Below are 26952 nucleotides of genomic sequence, written 5' to 3'. Positions count from 1 at the left end.
TGCAGATGCGAACTGCTCAGTGACACTAACTCAGTCATTAATCTGTTTATTATTGATTACCGTGTCTTTTTTGGACGTTCCATAGAAATCGAGGTTGACTATTTATTGCAATGCCCTGTAAGAACACTGCAATATTTCTTCCTGAACAATGAAATCTAAGATCGGTATAAAAAAATAATAATGATAAAAAAAATGAATGCATTTGCAAAACTCCTTGTTATGCTTTTGCAACATCCCATCTGAATTTACAACGCTCTAATCCAGTTTACCACCCTGAAGTACGCCCTGTGGTTATGAGGAGTTCGATTAATAAAGTCGGAAGTGTCCTAAAAACAGTGTGTTTTCATTCCTGCTGCACCAGAGCCGCGTTTTCACACACCCTAAATTCACCCTTTTTCAGCCCACGGACGCTGCAAAGATCGCTTCTCATCCCATCACGGGTGAAATACAGGTACAAATCCCCTACTTGTCGTATGATCTTGATACAATGTACTACGGCAGTATTATATAACATGGCAGGGTTCTCCAATTCTGGTACTGGGTGACCAGTCTGCTATACGGTTTGCAGATTTCCCTGCTCAAATACACCTACTAAACCTGGTAATTAGCCAATTAAGGTGTTTTTGAGCAGGGAAATCTATAAATTACTGTCTTGCAGACTGGCCCTCCAGTACCAGAATTATTGAACCTTGTAATATGGCAATGAAACAGTGCCCTGTACAGATTTGTACCTAAATGAATTCCAGATACATTTTTTTTGCATAATTCGCTGTAGTGGAAATATTTCAAACAGCATTACTTTGTTGAGATGTTGTAAATTTACATGGACACATCTATAATCTTTTTGTATACATCTTAAATTATGAAAATAGCCTTTCTAAGAAGATGTGCTGTATAACTTGCTTTGCTTTTTATCTCCTAATGCAATGTCTTCCAGCTCCAAATAAATTATGACAAGCAGCTTGGTAATTTAATCATCCACGTCCTGCAAGCCAGAAATCTGGCACCCAGGGACAATAACGGCTACTCCGACCCTTTCGTCAAAGTCTACCTGCTGCCAGGAAGAGGGTAAGCACCGATGGCTACATTACTTACAGTGCAGTTGCATCGTTCCCCTTTTGGGGTTTTCAGCATTGGCCTTGATGAACACGGTTCAGTGCAATTAACGAGCCATAAACGTTGCAGAAATGCCGTTTCCTTGCCTGTAATTTAACTCCCCACTCAGAGAACTTAAAAAGATACGAATATAGATACGATTCAGCAGGTGGAACCTGTCCTTGGATTTGCAGCTAAATGTTAGATTTAGATTTGGAAATTACTTGGTGAATGTTTCAAAAGACCTCATTTCGAGCATGAAATTTGCTTTGATCTTGATCTCAGTACGACTGTGGTATTTGAGTAAGTGCTCTTTTAAACAATGGGCGGTTTTGGGAACATCTTACGCATTTAACACCGCGCCTGGGAGTGTTTTCAGAAGCGCCCAGATCATATCTGAAGAGACTCAGGCGGCGTGTCTTTGAATTGATTTTTCTGACTCATTTGAAGTTATTTAGCATTTGCACTCCTGACATTTAGTGGTGGACACAGGCAGAGATTTTACTGGGGGGCCCAACACTTTACAAAGCCCCTTTAATATGTACTATTATGTAATGTAAGGGGAGCCCAAAAGGACATTTTGTTGAGGGGGGGGCGGACAGAATTTATATCTATGACACTGGAGACAGGAGGCCGTTTCACAGAGCAGCACTTCTTGCTTAGCCGGATAACTTGTCGGATTTAAGGTAGTCGGGGCTAAATGTAAAGGAATGAAAATAAAGTCCATTTAGCCCAGACTACCTTAAATCCAAGAAGTTATCTGGCTAAGCAAGAAATCCTCCGTCATGGAATATCCCCCAGGTCTTGTAGAGATTATTTTACACTATTTCATAATTATTTATTGTTTAATGCAATGTATTGTCTCCAGTTTGTACAGTCAATATGTCTCCTGTACCTTTATTTGTATGTAAAACCATGTTAATCAGCCTGTCTGTTTAAATCCCACTATTTTCTTAAGCTTGCTTGTTTGTTTATTTTCCTTTTATATAAAATTTTGTTTCTCCCAAACACATTATGAAGGATATCACCACAGGTGACTCTGTAAACATTACTCTGACTACATAAACTGACGTCTGAATATAATCTGAAATGTTTGTTCCTTGGTGTCAGCTGGAAATATTTCCTGATGCAATATTTATTTTTAAATGTTTGCAAACCTGGCCTGAACGCCAGAATTTTAACTGCGAAATATAGCACAGACCATAACAGGATGAGCGGCTGTGGATGATGAGTAGATGCATTTGCTAATATATTTTAATATTATTCTGTTGTTTGAAGGTTTTGACGTGATTTGAATAACACCAAAGACAAATGCTATATGGATTTCAGGCTAGTCCATGATTAAATTAAAACTGTTTTATTACATTTAAATTGTTGCTACTTTAAAAAAATCTGCATGACCTTTATTCTGGTTGATAACATTACCGGCCTCCAGGGGGCGGTATTATGATCGTTTATTGATGCATAAATTCTTATTATTGAAAATGTTGTTTTTATTTCTTTGTGCACCTGAGCTGTATATCTTGTCTTTATTCATGTTTTACACGCCTTCTTGCTTTCTGACTGATGTTTTGTCGAATCTGTAATTGTTTCAAACCCCACCTCCCAACCCCCACACCCCTGGACCTACAGCCAGGTCATGGTTGTTCAGAATGCCAGGTAGTGTGGCACTTCTCTTTGCTTCACTTGCCCCCACTTGGTGTTGTTCATGCCCATACGTGTAGCTGGGTCACGCCTCCAATCCCAGCCCCCATAAATTTCGATTGATTGTCTAATAATGCAAAAAAAAAAAAAAAAAAAAATGTGTGCCCCATTGAACCTCTTATAAACACCCAAATTGAGACATGAATTGGCTACAAAAATACAAATAAAAACGACCTTGTAGTATTAGACAATGCCATCGCCTTCATCGATTGTCCAGCTGAAACCCATCTAGTATACTGACATACTTCTGAATCTCCCCTTTCTCTGGTCCCTGTTGCCACCTCATATGTGATTTAATTTCGCTCTCATTCTACATGCATTGCATTCATCATTCACACAGTATCATAAATGCACTCTTGTTTAATATATACAATTAACACACGCATAAACCTGTCTGCGGAAATAACGACTGAGAAACGTGTGTATCATCGATCACATCACTTACAGTGCAACATTAATATTCTTACCCTCTGTCGTCTGTCTTCAGGTATGTTGCCACCCAGTGAATTTTGGGCCAAAGACTCCCCAGTCTGTTTGCACTTGGTGTCTCTGAGCTGTGACGGCCTTGTACTGAGTTTCTGAAACCTCACCCACGCTAACAATGTGTTTTGCCACAGTGCCGAGAACAAGCGACGGACCAAGCATGCTCAGAAGAGCCTGAATCCAGAGTGGAACCAGACTGTCATTTACAAGAACATCCACTTGGAACAGGTATGGAGTTACCTTAATGTTCATATAGTGTCTTTCTCTGAAGTCAAGGTCCACTGGCCCAGGCCCAAAACCAGAAATGAATTTCATGTGGTGTTCAGCAACCCTACCAAAAGTTTTGGAGGACTTGGGGGGGGGGGGGGGGGTTTCAAACAAACTTCGGGGAGGGGAGGTGATAAAATTTACAGAGGGGATATTTGTCAAAAATTTGTCGAGCAGGGAAGAGAGGGGGTATTGAAAATAATTCTTCTCAGGCGGTATCAACCATCTGTGCCAGCAATCGGAAGGTTGCTGGTTCGAATCCTGTGAATGCCCAGAATGACCCTACTCTGTTGAGCCCTTAAGCAAGGCCCTTAACCTGCAATTGCTTCATCCTGGGTATGACGTTAATCTACATCCAGCCCTGTAAGGAGGTCCTCCAACTTACAGGGAAAATTTGGGGGGATTTGTAGCAGGATTGGCACTCCAGACAACATAAAAAAACTCATACTGTTCCATTTGGACTAGCGTGGTACTGAGGTATCACCTGCTGCATGGCTGCACTTGGGTCTCATGACCCCTGAGGTGGTTCATCTTGTGGTTGCTATGGCAACGTGCTGTAAACATTGTGCACTCCTTAACACTCTCTGGATGCAGAGTGGGGCCCGCCATTTGAATACTTAGACTTTACAGCAGGGGTGTCCACTCTTATCCACAAAGGGCCGGTGGGTATGCGGGTTTAGATTACTAATTTGAGGACTGATTGGCTGAAGAGTCCTTACACCTGGGTTTGAACAGCTGACCTACAGGTTACCCCAAAAACCTGCATACACACTGGCCCTTTGCGGATAAGATTGGACACCCCTTGCTTTAGAGTAACAATACTGTAAACAATTAATCTGAGGTGGCCAATCTTATCTGCAAAGGGCCAGTGTGTATGCGGGTTTTTGCTGCAACTCCCTAATTAGATTACTAATTAGTAGTGTTGTAGTCAAGACCACCTAAATCGAGACCAAGACATTGCCGATACAGGTGGGTATCAAGACCAAGATCAAGACCAAGACACACTAAGGCGAGACCAAGACCAAGGCTGGTCGAGACCAAGACCGAAAACAGACTAGGGCTAGAATCGACATCACATTAATCATGTCAACTGTAGAGAAAAAAAGCATTGCTGTAACGTGTCTTTACTCATTAAATCAAATTCATGTTATCTTTTCGATTATATTGTCCATATGTCTCATTTAAAATCTCCGAAATTTGTCATAGTTATGAGGCCTGATGGAAAATAATATTCTCAGCAATCCTCTACTATAACCATTTTATCAGACCTCGTCAAGGGAAAGAGATGGGATGTACCAGAAAGATGTTCATATTATGTCTCTTATATCAGGGACAGAGGCCTCGGGTAAGCTATGAATATGGCTATGTAATGATCCCTTGCTTCGAATTGAAGAGAATGAGCCTCCAGATTGACTTGCACCTCCAAGACCGTGCTTTCTAATGAATGTAAAATACCTAATTTATTTGAATTATAACTATGCTATAGACTATGTTGTATCCATTAATAGATACACTGGAATTGTCCCACTGTAATCTTTACACTTCGATATCCATCCATCCATTTTCCAAACCGCTTATCCTACTGGGTCACGGGGGGTCCGGAGCCTATCCCTGAAGCAATGGGCACGAGGCAGGGAACAACCCAGGATGAGGGGCCAGCCCATCGCAGGGCACACTCACACACCATGCACTCTCACATGCACACCTTCAGGCAATTTAGTACCTCCAATTAGCCTCAGCATGTTTTTGGACTGTGGGGGGAAACCGGAGTACCCGGAGGAAACCCCACGATGACATGGGGAGAACATGCAAACTCCGCACACATGTGACCCAGGCGGAGACTTGAACCCAGGTCCCAGAGGCGTGAGGCAACAGTGCTAACCACTGCACCACCATGCCACCCACCATTTCGATATCAACATCACAAAAATTACTTACCATATAGCATAGAACGAATGTTTGCCCAACACAATGCCCATAGACAGATGCTATATAAAATCAATGATGATTTATTATGTCAAATAACACCACTGTAATAGTTAAACAATATAACAATATACCCACACAGCAGTCTCCGTCAAGGTGGTTCGACAAAATCGGCATACAGCAGAATGTTTCTTTTTCTGGGATGTTTTGCAAATATACTCTTTGTACTCTGTAAAGCCAAAGTTAATTACTACCGACTTCGCAGACATTTTCGGACATTTTTTTGCCGACTTCGCTATGATGCGATGTGTATGATGTGTGTGGACTGGTAGTGTCCGCTGAGAAAATGTGTACAATGTAGCATTTTTAAAATATATGCATCTAACTGGTTGCATTTGAATTGAGGCACATAATAAATAATGGTACTGTTCTGTGAGGATGCGCTGTTTTCTCTTTTTTTCCCCATCCTATTGAGACCGCTATGTCTGAGACCAAGACAAGACCGAGACCAAATAGAGTTGAGACCAATACAAGACCGAGACCAATAGAGTCGAGACCAAGATAAGACCGAGACCAAATAGAGTCGAGACCAAGACAAGACCGAGACCATAAAAAATTGGTCTCAAGACCAAGACCAGTCTCGAGAACTACAGCACTACTAATTAGAGGACTGATTGGCTGAAGAGTCCTCACACCTGGGTTTGAACAGCTGACCTACAGGTTACCCAAAAAACCTGCATACACATTGGCCCTTTGCAGATAAGATTGGCCACCCCTGCAATTAATAAATAAAAGCCAGAAGACCATGGACATAGTTGGATAGGAGAAACAAACCACTGGGGGTCCAAGGTCTACTGCCTGCCCATCCCCTCGGGCATTGAAACAGACAGGCTTTCATCATTCATAAAATTTGGGGGAGATTTGGGAATTAGCAGAAAGACTGTGATCTGGAACAGCTTTTCTGGCTTTTGGTGCAGCCCTGTGATCTGTCGTTAATGTACCCCCCCGATTGTCACTCATCCTGGTAGCTAAGTTTTTAATTACACTGATGTTCTTCAAAGGGGTCTTGGGCTGTGGAGTTCTTTTGTAGATTCTCCATGATAGAAGGGCGGCTCAGAACTGCACTACCTCATTTTGCTTCCTTTCAGAGCTGGAAGTCGCACTTAATTTGTACAAACTCCAGCATAATTAGTTGCAGTCTTGCAAGATGTTGCCTGATTCTTCCCATGTTGTTGCATTAGGATCAGTACAATCAGCTGTGATGTAGAAAAGAAATCCGAGGCCTGGGGGGATGGTTTGTTATGAGAATCTAGTAAGAGAGGAATGTGGGATATCCAGGGTTGTGTTGAGGATAGAGGTTGAATGCAACATCTCCGGTGTGCCGTCCCTGCCTAACCTTTCTGATTGGTTCATCTTGTTCCATCACAGGTTTAATTTTGAGACATTTTTAACCTGCTCACATTAAGGGTCCTCTAGAAGTATCTAGGCAGTGCTAGTTAGCAGCATTCACTTTCTCATAACCCATGATATGTCTTTAACCCCAGCTGAAGAAGAAGACCCTGGAGGTAACTGTCTGGGATTATGACAAATCCTCCTCCAACGACTTCCTTGGAGAGGTGAGCTGACAGCCAGAGATGCTGGCATGTAGGCCCAACCACGCCAGATGCTAACTCCAGCAAGGGCCCCTGCCAATGTCCACACCCCTGGTTATGGCCACACCCCTGGTGATGGCCACACCCCCTGCCAATGGCCATGCCCATTGTCAATGTCCACACCCTTGGTGATGGTTACATCCCCTGTTAATGTCCACACCCCTGGTGATGGCCACACCCCCTGCCAATGGCCATGCCCATTGTCAATGTCCACACCCTTGGTGATGGTTACATCCCCTGTTAATGTCCACACCCCTGGTGATGGCCACACCCCCTGCCAATGGCCATGCCCATTGTCAATGTCCACACCCTTGGTGATGGTTACATCCCCTGTTAATGTCCACACCCCTGGTGATGGCCACACCCCTTGCCAATGGCCATGCCCATTGTCAATGTCCACACCCTTGGTGATGGTTACATCCCCTGTTAATGTCCACACCCCTGGTGATGGCCACACCCCCTGCCAATGGCCACACCCCCTGCCAATGGCCATGCCCATTGTCAATATCCACACCCTTAGTGATGGCTACACCCCCTGTTAATGTCCACACCCCTGGTGATGGCCACACCCCCTGTCAATGTCCACACCCTGGTGATGGCCACACCCCCTGCCAATGTCCACACCCCTGGTGATGGCCACATCCCCTGTCAATGGCCATGCCCATTGTCAATATCCACACCCTTGGTGATGGCTACACCCCCTGTTAATGTATACACCCCTGGTGATGGCCACACCCCTGGTGATGGCTACACCCCCTGTTAATGTATACACCCCTGGTGATGGCCACGTCCCCGTCAGTGTCCACACCCCTGGTGATGGCCACATCCCCTGCCAATGGCCTTGCCCATTGTCAATATGCACACCCTTGGTGATGGCCACACCCCCTGCCAATGTCCACACCCCTGGTGATGGCCACATCCCCTGCCGATGGCCTTGCCCATTGTCAATATGCACACCCTTGGTGATGGCCACACCCCTGGTGATGGCTACACCCACTGCCAATGTCCACACCCCTGGTAATAGCCACATCCCCTGCCAATGGCCATGCCCATTGTCAATGTCCACACCCCTGGTGATGGCCACACCCCCTGCCAATGGCCACACCCCTAGTGATGGCTACACCCCCTGTTAATGTCCACACCCTTGGTAATAGCCACACCCCCTGCCAATGGCCCATTGTCAATGTCTACACCCCTGGTGATGGCTATGCCCACTGTCAATGGCTACATATACTACTCCATGGTAATGGCTTTCTGGATCCCCAGGTGTTGATCGACCTGTCCAACACGGGGCAGCTGGACAACACGCCCCGCTGGTTTCCCCTGAAGGAGCAGAGCGAGAACATCGAGCACGGCAGGCCACACTCAGGACCGGCAGGGACCCAGCAGTCCCCAAAGCCGTCGGTCATCAAAAGCAGAAGCCATGGCATCTTCCCCGATCCGGCCAAGGGTAGGGGAGTCTTTACATCATCCCGCCCACACCCTGCCCCCCTACCCCGCCAGCCCTCCCCACCACATCCCCCTTTCTGTAGGGACGCTGCTCTGTTTTCAGTTGTATCGTATGTTGTAGTTTTTGCACCATGCAGTTTTCATTCTTGTCAGTGCCATGAATACGCTGATCTCAGAGCGGACCATGTGTCCTTGAGCCCTGGATGCCACTAGCCCTGCTGTCCAGGGTTGAAGGGGCAAGATGGTAGACTGGGGTCTTTCAGGCCCGGCTACCACCAGCAGCAGTCCAGCTGTGTTGTCTACTGTGATGTCTGTTGTGCTCCCTGAAAACTGACTTGGCTGTACTTTGAAAGTCGGCCTGTGGGTGGCGCCATTTGCCCACCTGGGGCAGTTCACAGGGGGTACAACCTTGTAGCACATTTTGCAGCAACAAATGAGTCTGACTTATACAGGCGCTACTGTCACTAAACTGTAAAATGTCCAATAAAAAAAAATACAAGTAGCATCAACTAAAGGCGAGTAACATTAAACACATTGTTAGTTTGCTAAGGGATTCAGGCACGTTTTTCCAAGATGTACTGTAGGGTGTCCCTGAGATCTGCTCTCCCTTATCTGTTCCTGTACAGTGCCGCGCCCAGACGGCGGGCGCCTCACGCCCGTCTTGTTTGCAGAGTGAGCCTTACGTTTGCCCGCGATGCTGAAGCGAATGACCGTCCACGTTGTTTCAGACATGCAGGTGCCCACTATTGAGAAATCTCACAGTAGTCCTGGCAGTTCCAAGTCCTCCTCCGAGGGACACTTGCGCTCTCACGGACCGTCACGCAGTCAGAGCAAAAGCAATGTCACTCAGGCCCAGCTGGAGGACGCGGGCGTTGCCATATCGGCCGCCGAAGGTGCCGCCCATCAGCTCCGACTCCAACCAAGTAAACGACGCAAATAACTTGCTCCGCATGGCAGCTTACCTCCCATCCGTCGCTACCTTTGTCCTCTCGCTCTCGTCTGTTTCCCTCCCCAAACCCCCACTCCCTCCGTCTTACTTCTCGACTGCTGTAAACACAGTCCCCCCCACCATACGGTTTTCTGTTCCTGTATGTCCCTCCTTGTGTAACTGCAGAGTTCACCTCTTGACGATTTCGACAGCGACCCCTCTCGCCCCCCCCCCCCCCCAAAAAAAAGGGGGATGTGTAACTGGCTGTTTGTAAACCATCCAGTAAAACACGGAGTAATTATTAGATTGCGACCAAAATCAAATATAAACCCACTTCATTAACCTTGCATTCAGTGCTAAATAAGTTTGGTTAAAATCAACATAAAATGAAAACTATATTTAAATAGAGTGAAGCAAATATTTTTTTTAATAATCTTGAAATACTAAATAATATTAAATGTTAGTAGAAAAAGGCAGCATATTTTTCATATTGTTTCTCATACACTAAATAAACACAAAAAATTTAAGAATAATTCTTAAAACGAATAATTGTCAGTCTAACTTGCACACTGTGCCAGACCAGGGAAAATGTCTACATGCCAGTAGAGGAGGTCTAACCCAGGGGTCTTCATCCTAAGTTGTCCCCTCCCCCAACCCTGTCCGTCATCTTGTTACTCAAAGCCGTCCTCCCTAACATGACGAGCTGTGGACTTTCTGATAAGCTCCTCTCTGGATCGGGTGGAGGCTGTGCACCCCTCCCTATCATCTGCCCCCTCTAACCGCGTCCATCTTTTTGTGTTGTTTTGATTTTCACGCCTTTTTAATTTTGTCTTCGATAGCCACGGTATAGTGTGGCTATCAGCTGACAAGTAAAAAAAAATAATGTAATCAAACAGCCAGTTTCGAAAATTGCCCGGTCCTTTTGACTTGCTGTGCATGCCATGTCCTCCCCCTGGACCTACGACGCACCTCGGTAAAGACTTCAAGTCCCAGAGGCCTCTGGGAGGGGGCCCTTTGTGTCATGCATGCCCTGACGCGTACCGTAAGCTGATTCCATGCGAGGATACATACTTTGGGTTTTCCATTTCACCCACACGTTGTGGCAGCGGCGCATAAACGCGGGCCGGCAGGCCGTGCCAAGGAGCGGCACAGGCACAGCGTAGAGGGAGTCCTCACTATTCAAAAGACTCAGTCTGACTCTCTGCCCGCGCCAGCCAATGAGAGCAAAGACACAAGTCAGCTGACCCTCAGGAAAGTGATGTCAGACGGAACGTCCAAGGCCAACGGAGGTGAGAGATGCATTCCTCTCGTTGCTGAGAGACGGCAGGCTTAACATACGCCTAGAATGATCCGGTAAAAGATGGAGTAACTAACTAACTAACTAACTACCTAACTAACTGACTAATAATATAACTGTGTTTCCCATATAATTCATGCCGTGAATCATTTCTCCAAAAGTTCCCCAGTTTTTCGCTAATACCATAAAGCACCATAAAATAGCCATCGGATGCCGATCTGACGGGGTGTTCTCCTCGTCTTCTTGGGCCCGATTTGGAGTTTCCTGGGAACATCCGCTTCCTTATGCAGACACCCAGCGTGCTGCATAATCAGGCCCCCCCTCAATTAGCGGTATTAGTGAACCAGGCCCAGTTGGGTCTCGCTGGACGAGCCAAAGGGAGAAAGTGCATGAATTATGGCACCGTACCAAGCCACACATTCCATACGCCATGTCTCCATGTTGACACAGGGCAGTGCTTTTTTATTTTTTTGGGGAGACATAATGACATCGCCACGACCCTATACTGGAATACGCGGTTGTGGAAGCGGGTGGACATTCTAACGTACTGTTAAGTCACCAGTACAAAGTGTCCGGTGCCCTGTTGGAGGCATAAGTGCACAAAAGATGATGATGATGATGGGTTACGTCACGATAGGGCTGACGTCCAGAACCATCCCTGCAGTTATAAATGCATAACTTAACCACTGTACATTTATTTATGTGTGGCTTATTCCACAGACCTAAATAAGAACTAAATAGTTTCTTAAATCTTTAAAATCTGGAATACATTTGAACGTTTCCCTAATATTAAAAATATGTCCTTCTAACGATATAATTTGACAGCAGAATAAATGTGATAAGAACGACACGCTTACATGTGTGGCTTTGTGTGTAGACGTCGTCACGTTTGTTTGCCGTCCCTTACTGGATTTGCTGGAGTGTGTCCGTGCCCCCGCCAGCTCTCTCACTGCGCTCCCGTGTGCTTTGTGCATGCACCGGCTGTCCGTGTCAGTCCTGTGCATCCATGGGTCTGTGTCCCGCTGTGAGCTGCGCCTGAAACCCCCCCCCCCCCCCGCCCCTTTCTGACTGTGCTGTCCCCTAACACAGTGGGGCGCCAGAGAGCCAAAAACAGGGCTTGTTTTTCTATAAGCAGGTTCACCCTGCTGGTCAGGTGCGCTTGTCCTGTAACTACAATGCGGCCAGAAGCCTTCTCCTCACTCCCGACTGGGGAGGCCTCCGGGGCCAAGTCGAGGGAGGGGAGAGAGGGGCAGGTAGCGTAGAGACCTCAAAGGGATGCTTCTGTCTTCTCTGTGCAGCGAGGCCGGGCCACAGGGCACCGGATGTCACAGTGACGACAGCCTCCTCCGGAAGTGGATTCGGTGGCAGCGGTTTCAACCTGGACGGGGACGCGGGCGGCCCCAATGCCGTAGACAGCGCCATCTTTCAGGTCCCCCGAATGTGAGTCCGCCTCCTTTCCTTTGGCTGCAGTTTCTTGTCCGCCCACAGGGGGGCACCACAGTTCTCTGTCCTCAGCAGCGGTTCAGTAGCTGTCATGCAAACACACACGGTTCGTACCTCTAAATTGCACATAGAGTGTGATAATGTGTGTGTGTGTGTGTGTGTGTGTGTGTCATTCGATCCTGACCAGGGTGTATCCCATCCTTGTGTCCAACGCAGCCTGGAATAAGCTTCAGTCCACTCATGACCCCAATTAGAAAATGGATGGATGGATGGATGGATGGATGGATGGATGGATGGATGGTCAGAAACTCACCAGTCAGTCCCCTAGCCGTTTAGCAGTGTGTGACTGTCACATTTCCATAGTGCTGACTTCACCAGTTTTAAGCAGTGGTACTGCAGTCAGGTAACCAGACTTTGCTGTCACCAAAAACAGCCCCCCGCCCCCCCAGAGGAGGCATTAAATCTGTCCTAACAGCCGACAGCCGGCCCTAATCACGTGACACTCCTCGGCCGGAAGCGGCGGCAGGTTTGTCCTTGTGTTCTGATTAGTGGCAGCGATGTAAGTATCGATGTTTGGTTTGTTGGCACCTGCGAGCAGGAGCCGGCCGTTAAACGTTGCTGTTGGCTTTGCGGGCCAATCGATGGCACATCCCCCCCTCCCCCAAAGGCCGGTGTTAATTAAAAAGTCTGAAAAGTCAATTATTAGCTTACTGACCCTTTGCCCCCCTCCCCACCTTCATTAAATTCTGTTTGTGAAGACTCCGTAATGTTGCAGTTGTTGCTCCGAATAATGGAGCGTCTGGATACTGGCAGGACTGTCTTTGTTTACTGTAATGTGCTGTAACTGATGCAGAAATAACGTCGATTTCAGTAAATGACTGTGTCTGTCTGTGTCCCAGAGGGAAGCCGCTACCCAACGGCACAGACAAGACACGGGTACCAGACTCCCTGGGGCTTCCAGACGCTGAAGGTAGGGATGGCCGAGGTCCTGGCCGCTACCAGAAATGCCAACCGTGTTGGCTGGATGTCTCTCGCGTGACGAGGTCTCGGTGCATTAGGTGACAGGCGGCCGCCCGGGATTCCGTCTTCTGCGGGGGACACTGACTTAGAGGGTCAATTTCAGTGGGGCTTCCACCCGTACCACATGGTCCGCAGTGACCAAAAACCAGGAGCTGTCAGATTCAGGCACTGAGGAAGGGAAAGCAGGACGTGTGTGTGTCTGCGTGCGTGTGTGTGGGAGAGTGATTATAGATATGCTATACTAAAAGCAGAAGGTCATGTCAACAGTACTTTGTTACAGTTGGGTGTATGTCATATCCAGAACTTCTGGAATATTCTGGATGGATCTCATTGTGTCACTGTTGATTTCCCATTTCAGGAAACATGACACAGACCTCAGGAAACATGTACATGCTTATTTAACAGTGTCTCTAAAGCCTTACCGGTGATTGCTGATGCAGTCCTCACAGCTGATGGTCCGGTGTTGAGCTTCGCAGGCATGGGAATGAAATCTGGTCCCTCAACTTACAGACAAACTCCATGCATGTGAATAAGGCTGCAGAGATCACACTTCAAAATTCTGCTCTGACAGGCTGTTCTGTTTGGACCAAAACCAGGTCCCGTAGCTTCAGACAAGCGCAGAAGTACTGAATTGTCATCGGTCTGTCACTCCAGATGCCTGCAGCCTAATTCTTTTAACCATGTGATGTCCTTTTAACTAGGACTGACAAAGCAATAGTCTCTGGATTTTAATTACCGGTACCAGCCACCTGACATAGCTTGTCTTTGTCAGACGGGAAAGACGGAAAGGAGAAGATGTCAGATGTTCTGCTTGGGTCTTCATGATGGGTACTCAAGCTAGAGTCCTTGTCAGACACACCCTAGACGGCCAGGACTCTCTCTTCTATCCACTGAGTCTCCTCCCTGTTCAAAGTCTTGCAGGTGCTAGACACTCACCTTCTGTGTCTTTGGTGTCCAGCATGGTGCTCGTTCCAGTATCTGTAATCGGTGCGATCGAGCATCTTTTCACCCATTCCCAGGTTACTAGCCACAGATTTGCTTGAAGCGGCCGTCTTACCGCTCCGGGAAACACTCAAGATTTATTTCTGTGAATTTTCACAAAACCTTTCTATACCCAGTATTAATTTACAAAAGCTTTCTCAGTACAGTAATTTAAGAAGAAAAACTGGTTTATTCTGCTGTAGAGAAGATGCTCTGAAGAAATTATAGACCAGAAAACTACTTCTTACAATAATATATCATCCTTTCTCTCTGCGACAACTGTGCTCGTTCTGGGCACTTATTTTTTTATACACTGCATGTCCTGAGTTACTGGACTACCTCACATTAATCATAGGCTTATCCACTGACCGCTTGTACAGACAGCATTTACATGACACATTATGTACGCTATGCTGAAGTATTGTAGATTATTATTATTATTCCAGTTTATTCCATAGAGTTGCTGCCACCGGAAGCAGCAAGAAGTAAAGAAATCATGAAAAACTTACTGGTCAAGTGGTGAACCTCTCTGTTCATTTTTCAACCTGGAAAGTCAGATGCTGGGAACATTAAATTAAATCCCGAGGCCCCTTTACCGGAGGAATGACACCTTTATGGAGATAACGGATAGCCTTCTGACCCACTAACCGTGCTTTTTGATCCCTTGGGAGATTCATTTCCTTTCGGACGCGCAGTGAATTTGTGTTCATGCAGTTATTTTAAATGTGGAAGCCCTGAGCAATGCGTGATGTCACGGGTGCGGGAACCACAAACGTTGTGTGCCTGTTGCATGTGACCCAGCAACCGGATCGGGGGGTAGAAGTAATTAACCAGGTGAGGATGTACCGGTACGCGGTCGTAGGAGGTGCAATGGAAACCATGTGGTAGACGTACAAGGTTCAGAAGGAAGGCATTGGGGGGGGGGGGGGGGGGGGGTTGACTGCTATTTGCATCCTGACATAATAATTCGCAGAGAAACCTGGTGGAGTGAAGCCTCTGTTTCTCTAAATGTCACTCCAGGCATGGAGTTCAAAACTGCCCCCCCAGGTGGGAAGAGTACCGTTTGAGCATGGGAAGGGTGACATCCATCCGGTCCTCTGCCATCACCCCCCCCCCCAACCATGTCAGCTTACATATCATGTTTCCACAAGCATCCATAAATCGATCAAAATGTTACTAGAAGATTGAAAGTGAAGAAATGTTCATTTTCCAGTGCTCTGTGTAAAGATTTTGTATGATATTATAGCTGTAAAAAATGCAGGTTTCAGAGGTGCCCCGTAAATAAACATGTTAATTATTATCAGCCGCAGGTGCTGATGTGCCATTTGAAGTGAGGTTTTGTCTTTGGGAACCCTATTGGCTGTCCTTGACGGAGGAAGCTGGTTATGTTCGGAGTTCAGGTGATGATTTCCGGAACTCTCTGCCAGGTCTAACGCCATACACACGCTGAGAGCGGCTGTCCATGATCATATGATTCAAACATTGATATGACGGAAATCATGCGCTTTTTGAGAACTTGCCGGATCATTTGTACCTACGCAGGCTTATGTTACCATGCATGGCAATTTGCTTTTCAAAATGCGTTTTTCACTTTTTCCTCACACTTTTAAAAATGGCAAAGCCTGGAGAGTCGCAGGTATTACCAGGGGCACAGGAACAATTTCTTGCTAAGGTGAGCTGCCCACAACAAAAACTACAGCCTACTGTCCATGTATAAACATTCACGAACGATGCCCCTTACAGGATCTATACACTCATGTTTACTTCCCTGCAAAGATTCGTTCTATTCGTCCTTCCTCTTGTCCTCCGAAATGTGACGTAAATGCTGCTTCCCTCCTCAACTGTGGCCAGTGAGAGCCAGTGAGACATGTAAAGGCAATATGTAAGCAAGTATGCCATTGGCTGGAAACTAACCCTGGGTCTGAAGGTATATGCCTACAGTGAACAACGACCGAGAGTGATGGGAATTCTGGCTTTTTGTGAGCCGTCATTTGGCTCAGCTGCGTTCGTTGCCACTTTTGGAATTTATAATTCGGCCAAATTTGGCTATATTTGGACGTATGATTGGTATGTGTGCACATATATCATTTAAATTATACAGTATATTTATAATTTTATAATGTATTTCTACTATGCCACTGAATAGGAAACGCACCCCAGAATCAGAACGAGAGACCCGAAGGAGTAAACGAGGTGGTGAGGGAGTCCGTGAACGGGAGACTCTGATAGGCTACTGAATGAGAGCCGTACTTTGGTCGTGACTGAAATACACCATCTACTGGTGTGGCATATAGCCTACATGTACAGTGACTTTCCGTTTGCTGCAGTTGGATTTCAGAGAAGAGCCCCTGTAAAAATGGCAGGCGTGCTTAAACCTGCGAAGTGCGGCGAGTTCACGCTGTGCCTTTTAAACTCTGTTCGCTGCAGAGCGTCTCTCCCCAAATGCTGCAGGACAGCAGGCCTGCTGTGACATCACCTCACCCCGGAGGACTCAATCACTGACAGTTAAACACTGTGCGCCGTGGCGAGCCGATCGGCCTACATAGCTAATGGTGGAGTGTAGTAGCGAGAGAAAAGTATTTCATTGTCTTTTTGAGTTTCTTTTTTGCGCCGCCGTGCATGAAATGCCCCCGATCTGTGATTCATCCAGTGTCAGTGGCTGTCTGCGCAGGGCGGGTGGTTTGTCGGGAGCGCAGGTGGGGGTGCTGTTGGATGGGCTGCTGGTCTGTATAAATAGACAGGCGAGAGTGTGCAGATGACACCTTGCAGGATGGAGGGGAATCAGGCAGTGCCCTCTGGAAATTGTTAAGAAAATGCAGCCCCAAGTGGGTCTCTGGCTGTTTGATAGAACGTCCCCCCATCTGGGATCTCCAGGGCATTGCGGCCATGGGGGGCCAAGCTGCTGAAGGGAGGGCAGATTTCCGGAGCAGGCCCCCCAGCCCTGCTGACAGACAGCCGATCCAGAAGAAACGTCTGCGTGTGACAGAAACGAACAATACAATTTCTCTCCAGGGTGCAGAGAAAATCCTGCTTGCTGGGATTTATTGATCTAATACCTGTTACATTATTACAGGAAGTGCTACTGAATGGTTGTCTTTGCCTGCAAACTAACGCTAAATCCGGTATTAGTTTGTGTGCATTTTCAGCATCCTTTAGATAAGACCACCTAGAATCACCCAACATTAAATGATACTTGTTCAGTATGACAGGCTACTTAATTATCAGTAATGCAGACGTAAGTCACCAGGTGGAATAGGGAAAGGTGGCTTGTTCGGCCAGAGATTTTCTGCATTGCTGAAAATCGTTCTTACATTTGTAGCATGCGGTGGTGCATTTCCTGGGACTTCTGCTCTAGCACCTACCCTTGAGGGAAGCGCTTAACCTGAATTTCTCTGGTAAAAATATTCCCTCTGCAGGCGGTTGGAAAAAAAACTCTAGGTTGCTTTCGATAAAAAATATCAAGTCACCAAACATTAACAAGCATATCTGAGCGCTAAATTCCTTTTAAACGATTCATTCGTCCAGTCATCAGGGGCACGTTTATCGTTGCAAGTACCATCCCAGTCCACAGATACATAATTCAAGAAAATCTGGTCAGCAACTGTGGTCAGCTGGCTGGAGTGAGATTTTCAATTCAAGACAAGTCTGCACACACGTAGGCCGACATGCATTTACATGCATGTAAGAGGCTTATTACATTGTTAATACATTGTGGGCAGTGGTGGCTTAATGGTTACTTGTAATTGAAAGATCGCAGGTTCGAATCCCTGACGAGCAAGGCACCACTGAGGTACCCTGAGCAAGGTTCCTCCCACCCAAGCACTGCTCCCCAGACACTGAATTAGCTGCCCCCTGCTATGTCACGATATCACATATGGGTTAAATGCAGAGAACACATTTCGTTGTGGTGTGTCAACACTGACAATTAAATTCGAATAGTCTGTAAAGTTTGCAGAATGCCCCGAGGCTTTTGATATAACTAATTTTAGGTTTATATTGGAATAATAAAAATTTGCCTTTTCTTAAATGAGCGTTAGAGTCTGAAAGTGTGTCACGTCAGACACCTGACAGTTGGCAAACATGCTACTGTACCATTAAAGACTAAAAATGAATAAATAAATAGATGAAGATGTCCCATATCCAGAGGTGGAAATTTCAGGTCCAGAAAGTACAAATCCAGGCCAGAATTTTGTTTCAGCCAACCAGTTCAGTACTCTATGACTGAGTCTTTATGCTCAACTAGTTGGTTGAAACTAAATCACGGTCTGGATTTGTACTTTCTGGACCTGAATTTGCCACCTCTGCTCATATCACGCAAGAGCACACGCTTGTTAAACATGGAGAGTGCAGTGCACTTGTGAAAATAATAAAGTTCTAAACTTATAATTTGGTTTTATTGTTTATCACTCCAACATCACGGTTTATAACAGGGGTTATGTGCGGGGTGTGGGGGCGCACCTTAAGACCGAGCATTAAAGCGTAGCTTTGGGGTCCTCTGCTGCCAGCTGTCCCGTTCTGTCCCAGCCAGAGCCCTCTCCCTCCTGGGGGAGGACTCCCCAGAGTCCCCACTCTCTCGCTTTTAATCTCCATTCGTGGTTAATTGTGCAAAGATGATGGATTATCTGTGCAAGCATGGGTGACGTTTCGTCACAGCCCCCTAGAGAGCTGAAGTGCCGTGACTGCGTGTTTTTATCACGTAGGATAATTATTCTCCTCCAAATTATCTTTGTCATTTCGTTTTTTTTTACCCACCACAAACACGCTATTTTGTTTTGAACAATAACATGAAGGTATATATAGCACAGGTGTTGTGTAAGCCTACCTATGGAAGAAACCGTTTTAAAATTCTTGATTACGCACAACGTACCGAGAGCCAAATGAGAGATTCACGGCGCTGAGCTAATAATACTGTTATTAAAATCCAGTGTGAAAAGAAGAACGGGAAATCATGTATCAGTATTAAAGCGTTTGTGAATTTGAAAAGCCGCTTTTATATCTGCACGCCCCCGCCATCCCGACAGTGTTCGTATTTAGGTTTTTCTTTCCATTTTCCTCGCAGGTTGTGAGGTATTTTGGCCTCGCATTTCGGTCACGGCCGAACCCTTGGGTCACGCACCTCTCATCCCTTGAAGAGATAGAAACATATTTTTCTTTATTCTCGCAATATTAGCATAATGACCCGAAGGGCTTTGAAACCTTTCCGCGGATCATAGGTAAATGTTAATGGGTGACCCGGCTTTTAAAGAGCGGTTAGAAACTACAATTACACACACAATGTTGCCCGTGTTACAGCCATTACACACGTTTAAGATACAGGGTACAATAAATGATTTTAACGCATCGGTTAGCGGCATTAATGTTCACACCCTTTCACGTTAACCAGTTCCTTTCAGACGCTTATTAAATCCTATGTGACTGCATGCATTTTTAAAATTCATCCAGCAGGGGTCAGTAACGTTCTAAATGTTTAGATTGCGACAGAATATACGAGTATTTTAGATGTAACTTCTTGAAATAAATTCATGACGCTAACCACGATACATGGTTATAAAAAAATATGAGGTAAATTAAATCGGGAACGCTTTTTTTTTTTTTAGTAATAGCATCTTAAGTTTTTCTGTGCTACTAGGATGTTCTTGAACTTAAGAATTTTGTATTAAAATGGAGGGGTCATCATTTATTCGGTGTTTCATTAAATATATGAAGGTGAGACGAGAACAATAAGTCACCATGACGTGAACAAGGTGATGTAAACACCTAATATATTAATATCGGGGTTCTACTGGCGGAGCAGGGACGCTTTCCTTTGGAATCGGTTCAGTTCTTCTTGGAATGCTGTCACACACATCCAGAACTGTCTATAGTGGGATTCATTATCCAAGAATAGCCTCCAGGTCTTGAAGGGATGGTAGATGTGGAAGCCTGCTGAGCTCCAGATAAAGGTTCCCATAAAGGTTCAGTGATGCTCAGGCCTGGTTATTGGGTAGGTCAGTGTAGGCATTTGACCTTCCTTGAATTTGTTTTTCAGTTTTTCTGGGGCCATTATGATCATGGAATATGGGGACATCATCAGAGAGCAGTATGTTCGTGCTTCGGGGGGCACCTCATGTTCTTTAGCTGTTATATAACCATGCAGAGCAATTTTCGGATTTAATGGCTCCGAGAAGATGGCTCCCCACCCCATTACAGATCCCTCACATTGTGGGCTGAAGGTACCTTTAAGCTTTCTCAAAATATAAATGGGCGATGTTAAGAAAAGGGTGACAGATGACTCATCAGATCATATTGCATTGTTTGCATTGTTCGGCAGTTCAGGTTTGGTGCTCCTTACACCAGATTATGTGTCTCTGTGCAACGGTCTTGGATGTGAGCAGTTTCCAAACAACAGCCCTTTGACACGGGCCAGCTTGGTGAAGCTTGTGACATACAGTTTTTGCAGTTTCATGAACTGGTTTGAGATTACATAGGCTGGCTGATTGGTCATGTCAGAGGGTGGAAACTGCATGGTTTTCCTGTGAATGGTAGTTGTGTATTATGGCTTGAGGTCCTGTGTTTTCCTGGGAACATTAAAGATTCATAATTTTGCATTATTCTCAATCTGTAGCTGAGGAACTAAATTATTCATCATTTGATGAGCACTCTGCAGCAGTAGCAAGTTGTGTCGCGTTCAGAGAATCTGCGTTTTTTTTATTTTACCCTATGCCTCTTCGTTTACTATTTATTTATTGCTCTAGGCAAAACCCAGGTGATGGGAGAGATTAAAATCGCTCTGAAGAAGGAGATGAAGACGGAGGGCGAGCAGCTCATCGTGGAGATCCTCCAGTGTCGGAACATCACCTACAAGTTCAAGTCTCCGGACCATCTGCCAGGCACGGGTCCCGGTTGCCGCCGATTCCCAGGCCGTGCTGAGCACTCGGCGCTGACACGCAGCATACGTAGCATACTCAGCACACGCAGCATACAGAGCATACTCAGCACACGCAGCATACGTAGCATACTCAGCACACGCAGCATACAGAGCATACTCAGCACACGCAGCATACGTAGCATACTCAGCACACGCAGCATACAGAGCATACTCAGAACACGCAGCATACGTAGCATACTCAGCACATGCAGCATACGTAGCATACTCAGCACATGCAGCATACAGAGCATACTCAGCACACGCAGCATACGTAGCATACTCAGCACACGCAGCATACAGAGCATACTCAGCACACGCAGCATACGTAGCATACTCAGCACACGCAGCATACAGAGCATACTCAGCACGCAGCATACGTAGCATACTCAGCACATGCAGCACACAAAGCATACTCAGCACATGCAGCACACAAAGCATACTCAGCACATGCAGCATATTCAGCAAACGTAGCATACTCAGCACACGTAGCATGCTCAGCACATGCAGCATACGTAGCATACTCAGCAGACACAGCATACGTAGCATACTCAGCACATGCAGCACACATAGCATACTCAGCACATGCAGCATACTCAGCAAACGTAGCATACTCAGCACACGTAGCATGCTCAGCACACGTAGCATGCTCAGCACATGCAGCATACGTAGCATACTCAGCAGACACAGCATACGTAGCATACTCAGCACATGCAGCATACAGAGCATACTCAGCACACGCAGCACATGCAGCATACTCAGCACATGCAGCACACATAGCATACTCAGCACATGCAGCATACTCAGCAAACGTAGCATACTCAGCACACGTAGCATGCTCAGCACATGCAGCATACTCAGCACACGCAGCATATGTAGCATACTCAGCACACGCAGCATACATAGCATACAGTACGTTGCTGGCAGCCATGCATGACCACAGGCAGTCCGGGGCAGTATAAAATGGACTGTTGCTGCTTTTAATTTTGTTTATGAAGTTTGTTTATGAGCTTTTTCTGAGGACTGCTGACCTGTGCTCCTTGACATGTGTTTTGCCCTTCTTTTCACAAACAAAACAGACCCTTCCAAGTCTTTTTCTAAAAGCACCAACAGTGGGCGGCCATTTCCAGCCTTGTGTTGGCTGTACAGACGTACTCCATACTGATTCCCAGTTCATCATGTCTGAACGGGGCAGATTCTTTGTCCTAGTGGTCAGGAGTAAACCCTTCCGCAGATTTCGGAGACACTGTAGCCCATATCTCCCCCTTACACAAATACAGCTGCTCTCTTGGCCCACATGAACTTTATCTTCAAACATCATCCACGAAAGCTCCATAAATCTGTTTCCCTCCCGTTGGCCACTGAACGCATTTTTTTCCGTTGCAGATCTTTACGTAAAGCTGTACGTGGTCAATGTGGCAACACAGAAGAGGGTGATAAAGAAGAAGACGAGAGTGTGCCGGCACGACCGAGAGCCCTCCTTCAACGAGACTTTCCGCTTCAGCATGAATCCTGCCGGACATTCCTTACAGGTGACCACCAGGGGGAGCTCCATAGCTCAGATTCTTTTATTTACCTTACGTCTGGCTGATGTCATAGTTTCATGTTTGAAACTAAATACTAATAATTGATTGTTGATTTTTTTTCCTTGTACATGGTAATCAACTGATTAAATAACATTGAGCTTTTATTAGATTATATCTCTAAATAATTTTGTTCCTCACTCACCAGCTGTTCCTGGTGTCCAACGGAGGGAAGTTTATGAAGAAGACCCTGATTGGCGAGGCCTACATCTGGTTGGACAAGGTGGACCTGCGGAAGCGGGTGGTCAATTGGCACAAGCTTCTCGCCAGTTCCACCCAGTCTCAGCCTTAGTGGGCGGGAGGACCTCAGGGTCCTGGCTGGTGTCACACTGGATGGGAGTGGGGGGTGTAGGACATCAAAGCTGTTTTGTGACCCCCCCCCACACCTACCTTAAGGAGAATGGGTGGGTGGGCCTTCAGGAGTTAGCTAGGACCATGTTTGTTTGAGGTGGATGAGGTGTTTGTGGAGAGCCAGGAAATCTGATCCGTTCTAAGTGAAACGGAGAAATGGGACAACCATGGGCACTGAAGGAGGTCGGGCTGAAAAGACGGCATCCCGGGTGACTGGGGACAGGATAGCCAAAGCAATACTGCCGCGGGGATCCAAAACCCCACACCAATCAAGACAAAACCCAAGATGTCAAGAAAAACTCATTCAGCTCTCATATTCCTCATCCCAAGCCCCCCGCCCCCCCCACCACCACCACCACCACACACATACACACACTTACATATCATTAAATCTTAATTTCCTGTCATTTCACTTGTATTTGCCGAGCCAGGACACAAACCAATCGATGAATATATGTATATATATTTTTAGAATATTTTATTGTATTTAACCATTCATGCAGCAATGAAAGATGTCAAATATCGAAATATGGTCAGGGAAATTTCAACTTTCAGTAAATGTATACATCGGACAGGCACTTACTCAGCAGTCCCGTGATTTGGAATCAGGCTGGTGTGCGGAGCCGGGAATGACCTCTCAATCAAAGAATCTGCCTGCTTCACTGACTGATCCCTTCTCACTCCGGACCATGTGTATACTTGGCTGTACATATTTAAAAAATGTCATATATAGGAGGCAAATTGTACAGCGTGAAAGAGCATATTTATTAGAGCAGATATAAAAGAATATTTTGGAAGTATAAAGTGGATTAATGGTGTCACGGTATCAATTCATTAACAGATAGACTACATTATTAGCTGTTTCTGCTACACACTTAATGGTATTTATTTTGTACATAATGGTGTTTGAGTCATGGACAATCCCTGTTCCCAGTGCACACTGGCAGTTATGGGCAAATGTTCTTTGAATGCAAATCACGGAGCACAAACTTTGTATCTTCTGTTCTGCCGTTCAGAAAAGTCCAAATATATCGTCATTGACATAAAATGTCAAGTGGTTAAACTCACTCATAACCCCCCCCCCCCCCCCCCCCGAAATGATTAGTTTGCACTATGTGATGTCAAAGGATGTGTAAATGTTTATCATTTTAATTCAGAAAGCAGAAAGTTGTTGCTTTATTTAAAGGTGCTAGTATCAGCTGTGTCTACAGTAACATTTCACTGGGCAAAAAAACTGCCTGGTCCGAGCAGACACCACAAAACGAACCTGCCTTGTGGATCTACACGGGATAGAATGGGAATGTGCTACATTTTATTTCTGTTCAGTGTTTGTGGTGTTGTGCTCTTTTATATTCACTGTCGGATGCTTTAAGACCTCTGCTGATCACGGTCCGCAGGTAGAGACCCCAGGTTGCTTCTTGCTTCTCCGGCTGCCTTTGCCCTGGCGAGCAGAGAGATTGTCATTTACTGGCAGTTATTGACAGAGTCCGCCGACGCTCTCAGCTTGTAGATAACAACTGCAGGGGTCACCAATTTCGTGTCAAATGCATCATGTAAGGTGATTATCACACAGTTGTCAATGTATCACCATAATGGGTGTTACGTGTGTGCAGTTTTGTCACTTGTAGGTTGCGTTTTTGTGTCTTAAAAAAAAACACCTAAAAATGATAATGCAAATAAGAGATTTAGCGTTTTGTAATGCTGCAGTTCTGGCTCCACTGTGTTGAGTTACAATTCTAGTCCTCCATTGTAATAGGTGTACTTTTATTGCCAAAAAGTGTCATGTGTCCACCCAACCACATGGATGTCACAAAATCAGTGTGACGCTTTTTTAAATGGAACAGACCATATTTTGTGTACTTCGTTCTTATTGCCCCAGAGAACCTATTGTTATACGTGATACAAATCTTCTTTACTGCCCTCTACTGTGGGATTGTGGTATTGCATTGTTTATTAATCCGATTTAACTTTTTTTTTTTTTTAAATAAAAAAAAACTATTTAAAGTAACACTTTCAAAACATGTAATAATCAAACGGTGCAACTTAGATTTATAAGTACTAACCTAATGGATATTCACCGATCTGTAGCCTGTTGTGAAAACTTAACTGAATGAGATAAAACAAAAAAAACTTTTTTGACTGCAGATGAATCTTAAAGCGGCACAACGCGTTATGTCGACAAATGCTGCAGAGATCGAATGGCAGTTTTTGCCCGTGCAGTGCTCAGAGCTTAAGGGTTGGTTCCACGGTAATAAGTAAATAAACAAATAAATAAATACTTTTCACGTGCCAACCTTATTTGTATCCAAAATCATACGTTTAGTTGAAGTGATTCTATGCAACATAGACTTTGTGCTTTGAATGCATTTTCGTAACTTATAAAAAAATTAACAAACATTTTCTCTGAAAAAAAGAATATTTAAAGATATTTTACTTTCCATTTGTATATTGTTCTAAAAATATGTTAATATTTTTGTTTGTTGTTATTTTTTTGTATTCTAACAGATTCGGGGTCCAGTTATCTAGCGCACTTTAAATTAGTGGCACGTGTTTTTTTCTTGTCTTGTCCAGGTCTTTCTCGAGTACTCCTTTGTTATATATAACGTTGTACAAAATGCAGTTAGTTGTTCATTTTGTTATCAGCGAAGCTGGGAGGAGAATATTGGCACAAGCAGCACAGACCACAATACGCGTTTACAGTGTTCGGGGGATATATGCATTCTAGCCGGTGTATTCCGTTTTACCACATGGAGATTGCATGTCGTGAATGCATCTATTTTTTACCACGCATTAATATCTTGGTATTCAGCCTCCGCTCCAATGTCCTTCGACAAAACTCATTTCATTAATCGTCAAAGTGATCATCGTTCTGAACGTTTATTTATCGGTGAACGTTATGTTTAAAACGCTTAAGCATCTGAAACTGCGCTTTTTTATTTCGGAGGATGTGTTTTCTAATGTCCACTCATACTCAACCTTGACTTTTCATTGCGACTTTGTTGTTTGATGTTGATATGGAGACGAAGAGTCTCGCAAATCTATCTTGAAGTGAACTGTGAGAATGTGGTTTCTTTGTAACCTTGTAAATACGTATCTTTTTTTTCTACAAGAAGAGATTTACATTTAATTTGGTCTGACACTCAGCATGTGAATGTGGGGAAAAAATATAAAGTTCTATTTGACTGTACATGTATAGTTGTCCAGTGACGTGATCAGGTGATCATATAATTGGCGCAACAAACTGTATGCTGTTTTTCCATCAACCGTACAGCAGATCTAACCTAAATAAATGAATTAATAAATAAATACCATGAGTAGCTTCAAGAGAATTTAAATGTTTTCACACTGGATGTTGCATGTTTTGGTGGTTGTTATTTTTTTATTATTATTTTAAATTATTATTTTTTTTGCTTCCAGATTCTATTTAAAAAGAGAGGAAATTGTATAAATTTATTTAAAGAAGTATGCTGACTGTACAAAGATATGCTTGTAAAATCTGTCTGGGTTTTCACTCTATGTAAAAATTTAAAAGAGAAATATAACGTCATGGTTTTGTGGTTGTACACAGGATGTATCGAGCTCTTCTGCAAATTGTGCTGTAAAAAAGACGGTTTCCCTGAGTCTAAATAATAAATATATATATGTATAAATTAATCACCGGCTTGGGTATTTAATAAATGTAATCAAAACCAAAATCACACTCATGCATTTGTAAGTGCGCTTGTCAGAAAAAGCCCCTTTAATAATTGCTGTGTTATGGTAATATGGTTAATACGTACAATTTAAGATCATATCGATTTTTTCACACCGATTACTTTCTCCTCTTCCCCAGCAGATGGCGCCAATGTTTGATAAATCATTGAGAGACT

At 45.0% G+C, this 26952-nt stretch overlaps 1 protein-coding gene across 6 annotated transcripts in view; it reads left to right on the top strand.

Moving 5' to 3' along the window:
- Positions 1–26721, top strand: part of LOC125742031 (protein piccolo-like) — an 80734-nt gene extending 54013 nt beyond the window's left edge. For 3 of the 6 annotated variants that reach the window (XM_049013645.1, XM_049013630.1, XM_049013620.1), the window contains 13 exons: positions 401–451; positions 938–1068; positions 2728–2754; positions 3417–3510; positions 7020–7091; positions 8394–8577; positions 9305–9499; positions 10611–10793; positions 12100–12241; positions 13144–13214; positions 20980–21114; positions 22536–22681; positions 22881–26721. In XM_049013645.1, the coding sequence (XP_048869602.1) occupies positions 401–451; positions 938–1068; positions 2728–2754; positions 3417–3510; positions 7020–7091; positions 8394–8577; positions 9305–9499; positions 10611–10793; positions 12100–12241; positions 13144–13214; positions 20980–21114; positions 22536–22681; positions 22881–23024 (1575 nt within the window). In that variant the 3' untranslated portion in view covers positions 23025–26721. The remainder of the gene's footprint in view (positions 1–400; positions 452–937; positions 1069–2727; positions 2755–3416; positions 3511–7019; positions 7092–8393; positions 8578–9304; positions 9500–10610; positions 10794–12099; positions 12242–13143; positions 13215–20979; positions 21115–22535; positions 22682–22880) is intronic. The other 3 variants (XM_049013651.1, XM_049013638.1, XM_049013659.1) reach the window with 3 other exon arrangements.
- The last annotated feature ends 231 nt before the right edge of the window (positions 26722–26952 follow it).

The sequence above is a fragment of the Brienomyrus brachyistius genome, chromosome 1 (genome assembly GCF_023856365.1).
Source record: "Brienomyrus brachyistius isolate T26 chromosome 1, BBRACH_0.4, whole genome shotgun sequence".
NCBI lineage: Eukaryota > Metazoa > Chordata > Actinopteri > Osteoglossiformes > Mormyridae > Brienomyrus > Brienomyrus brachyistius.
The sequence above is the reverse complement of the archived record's forward strand: the minus strand, read 5'-3'. Positions and strand labels throughout refer to the sequence as shown.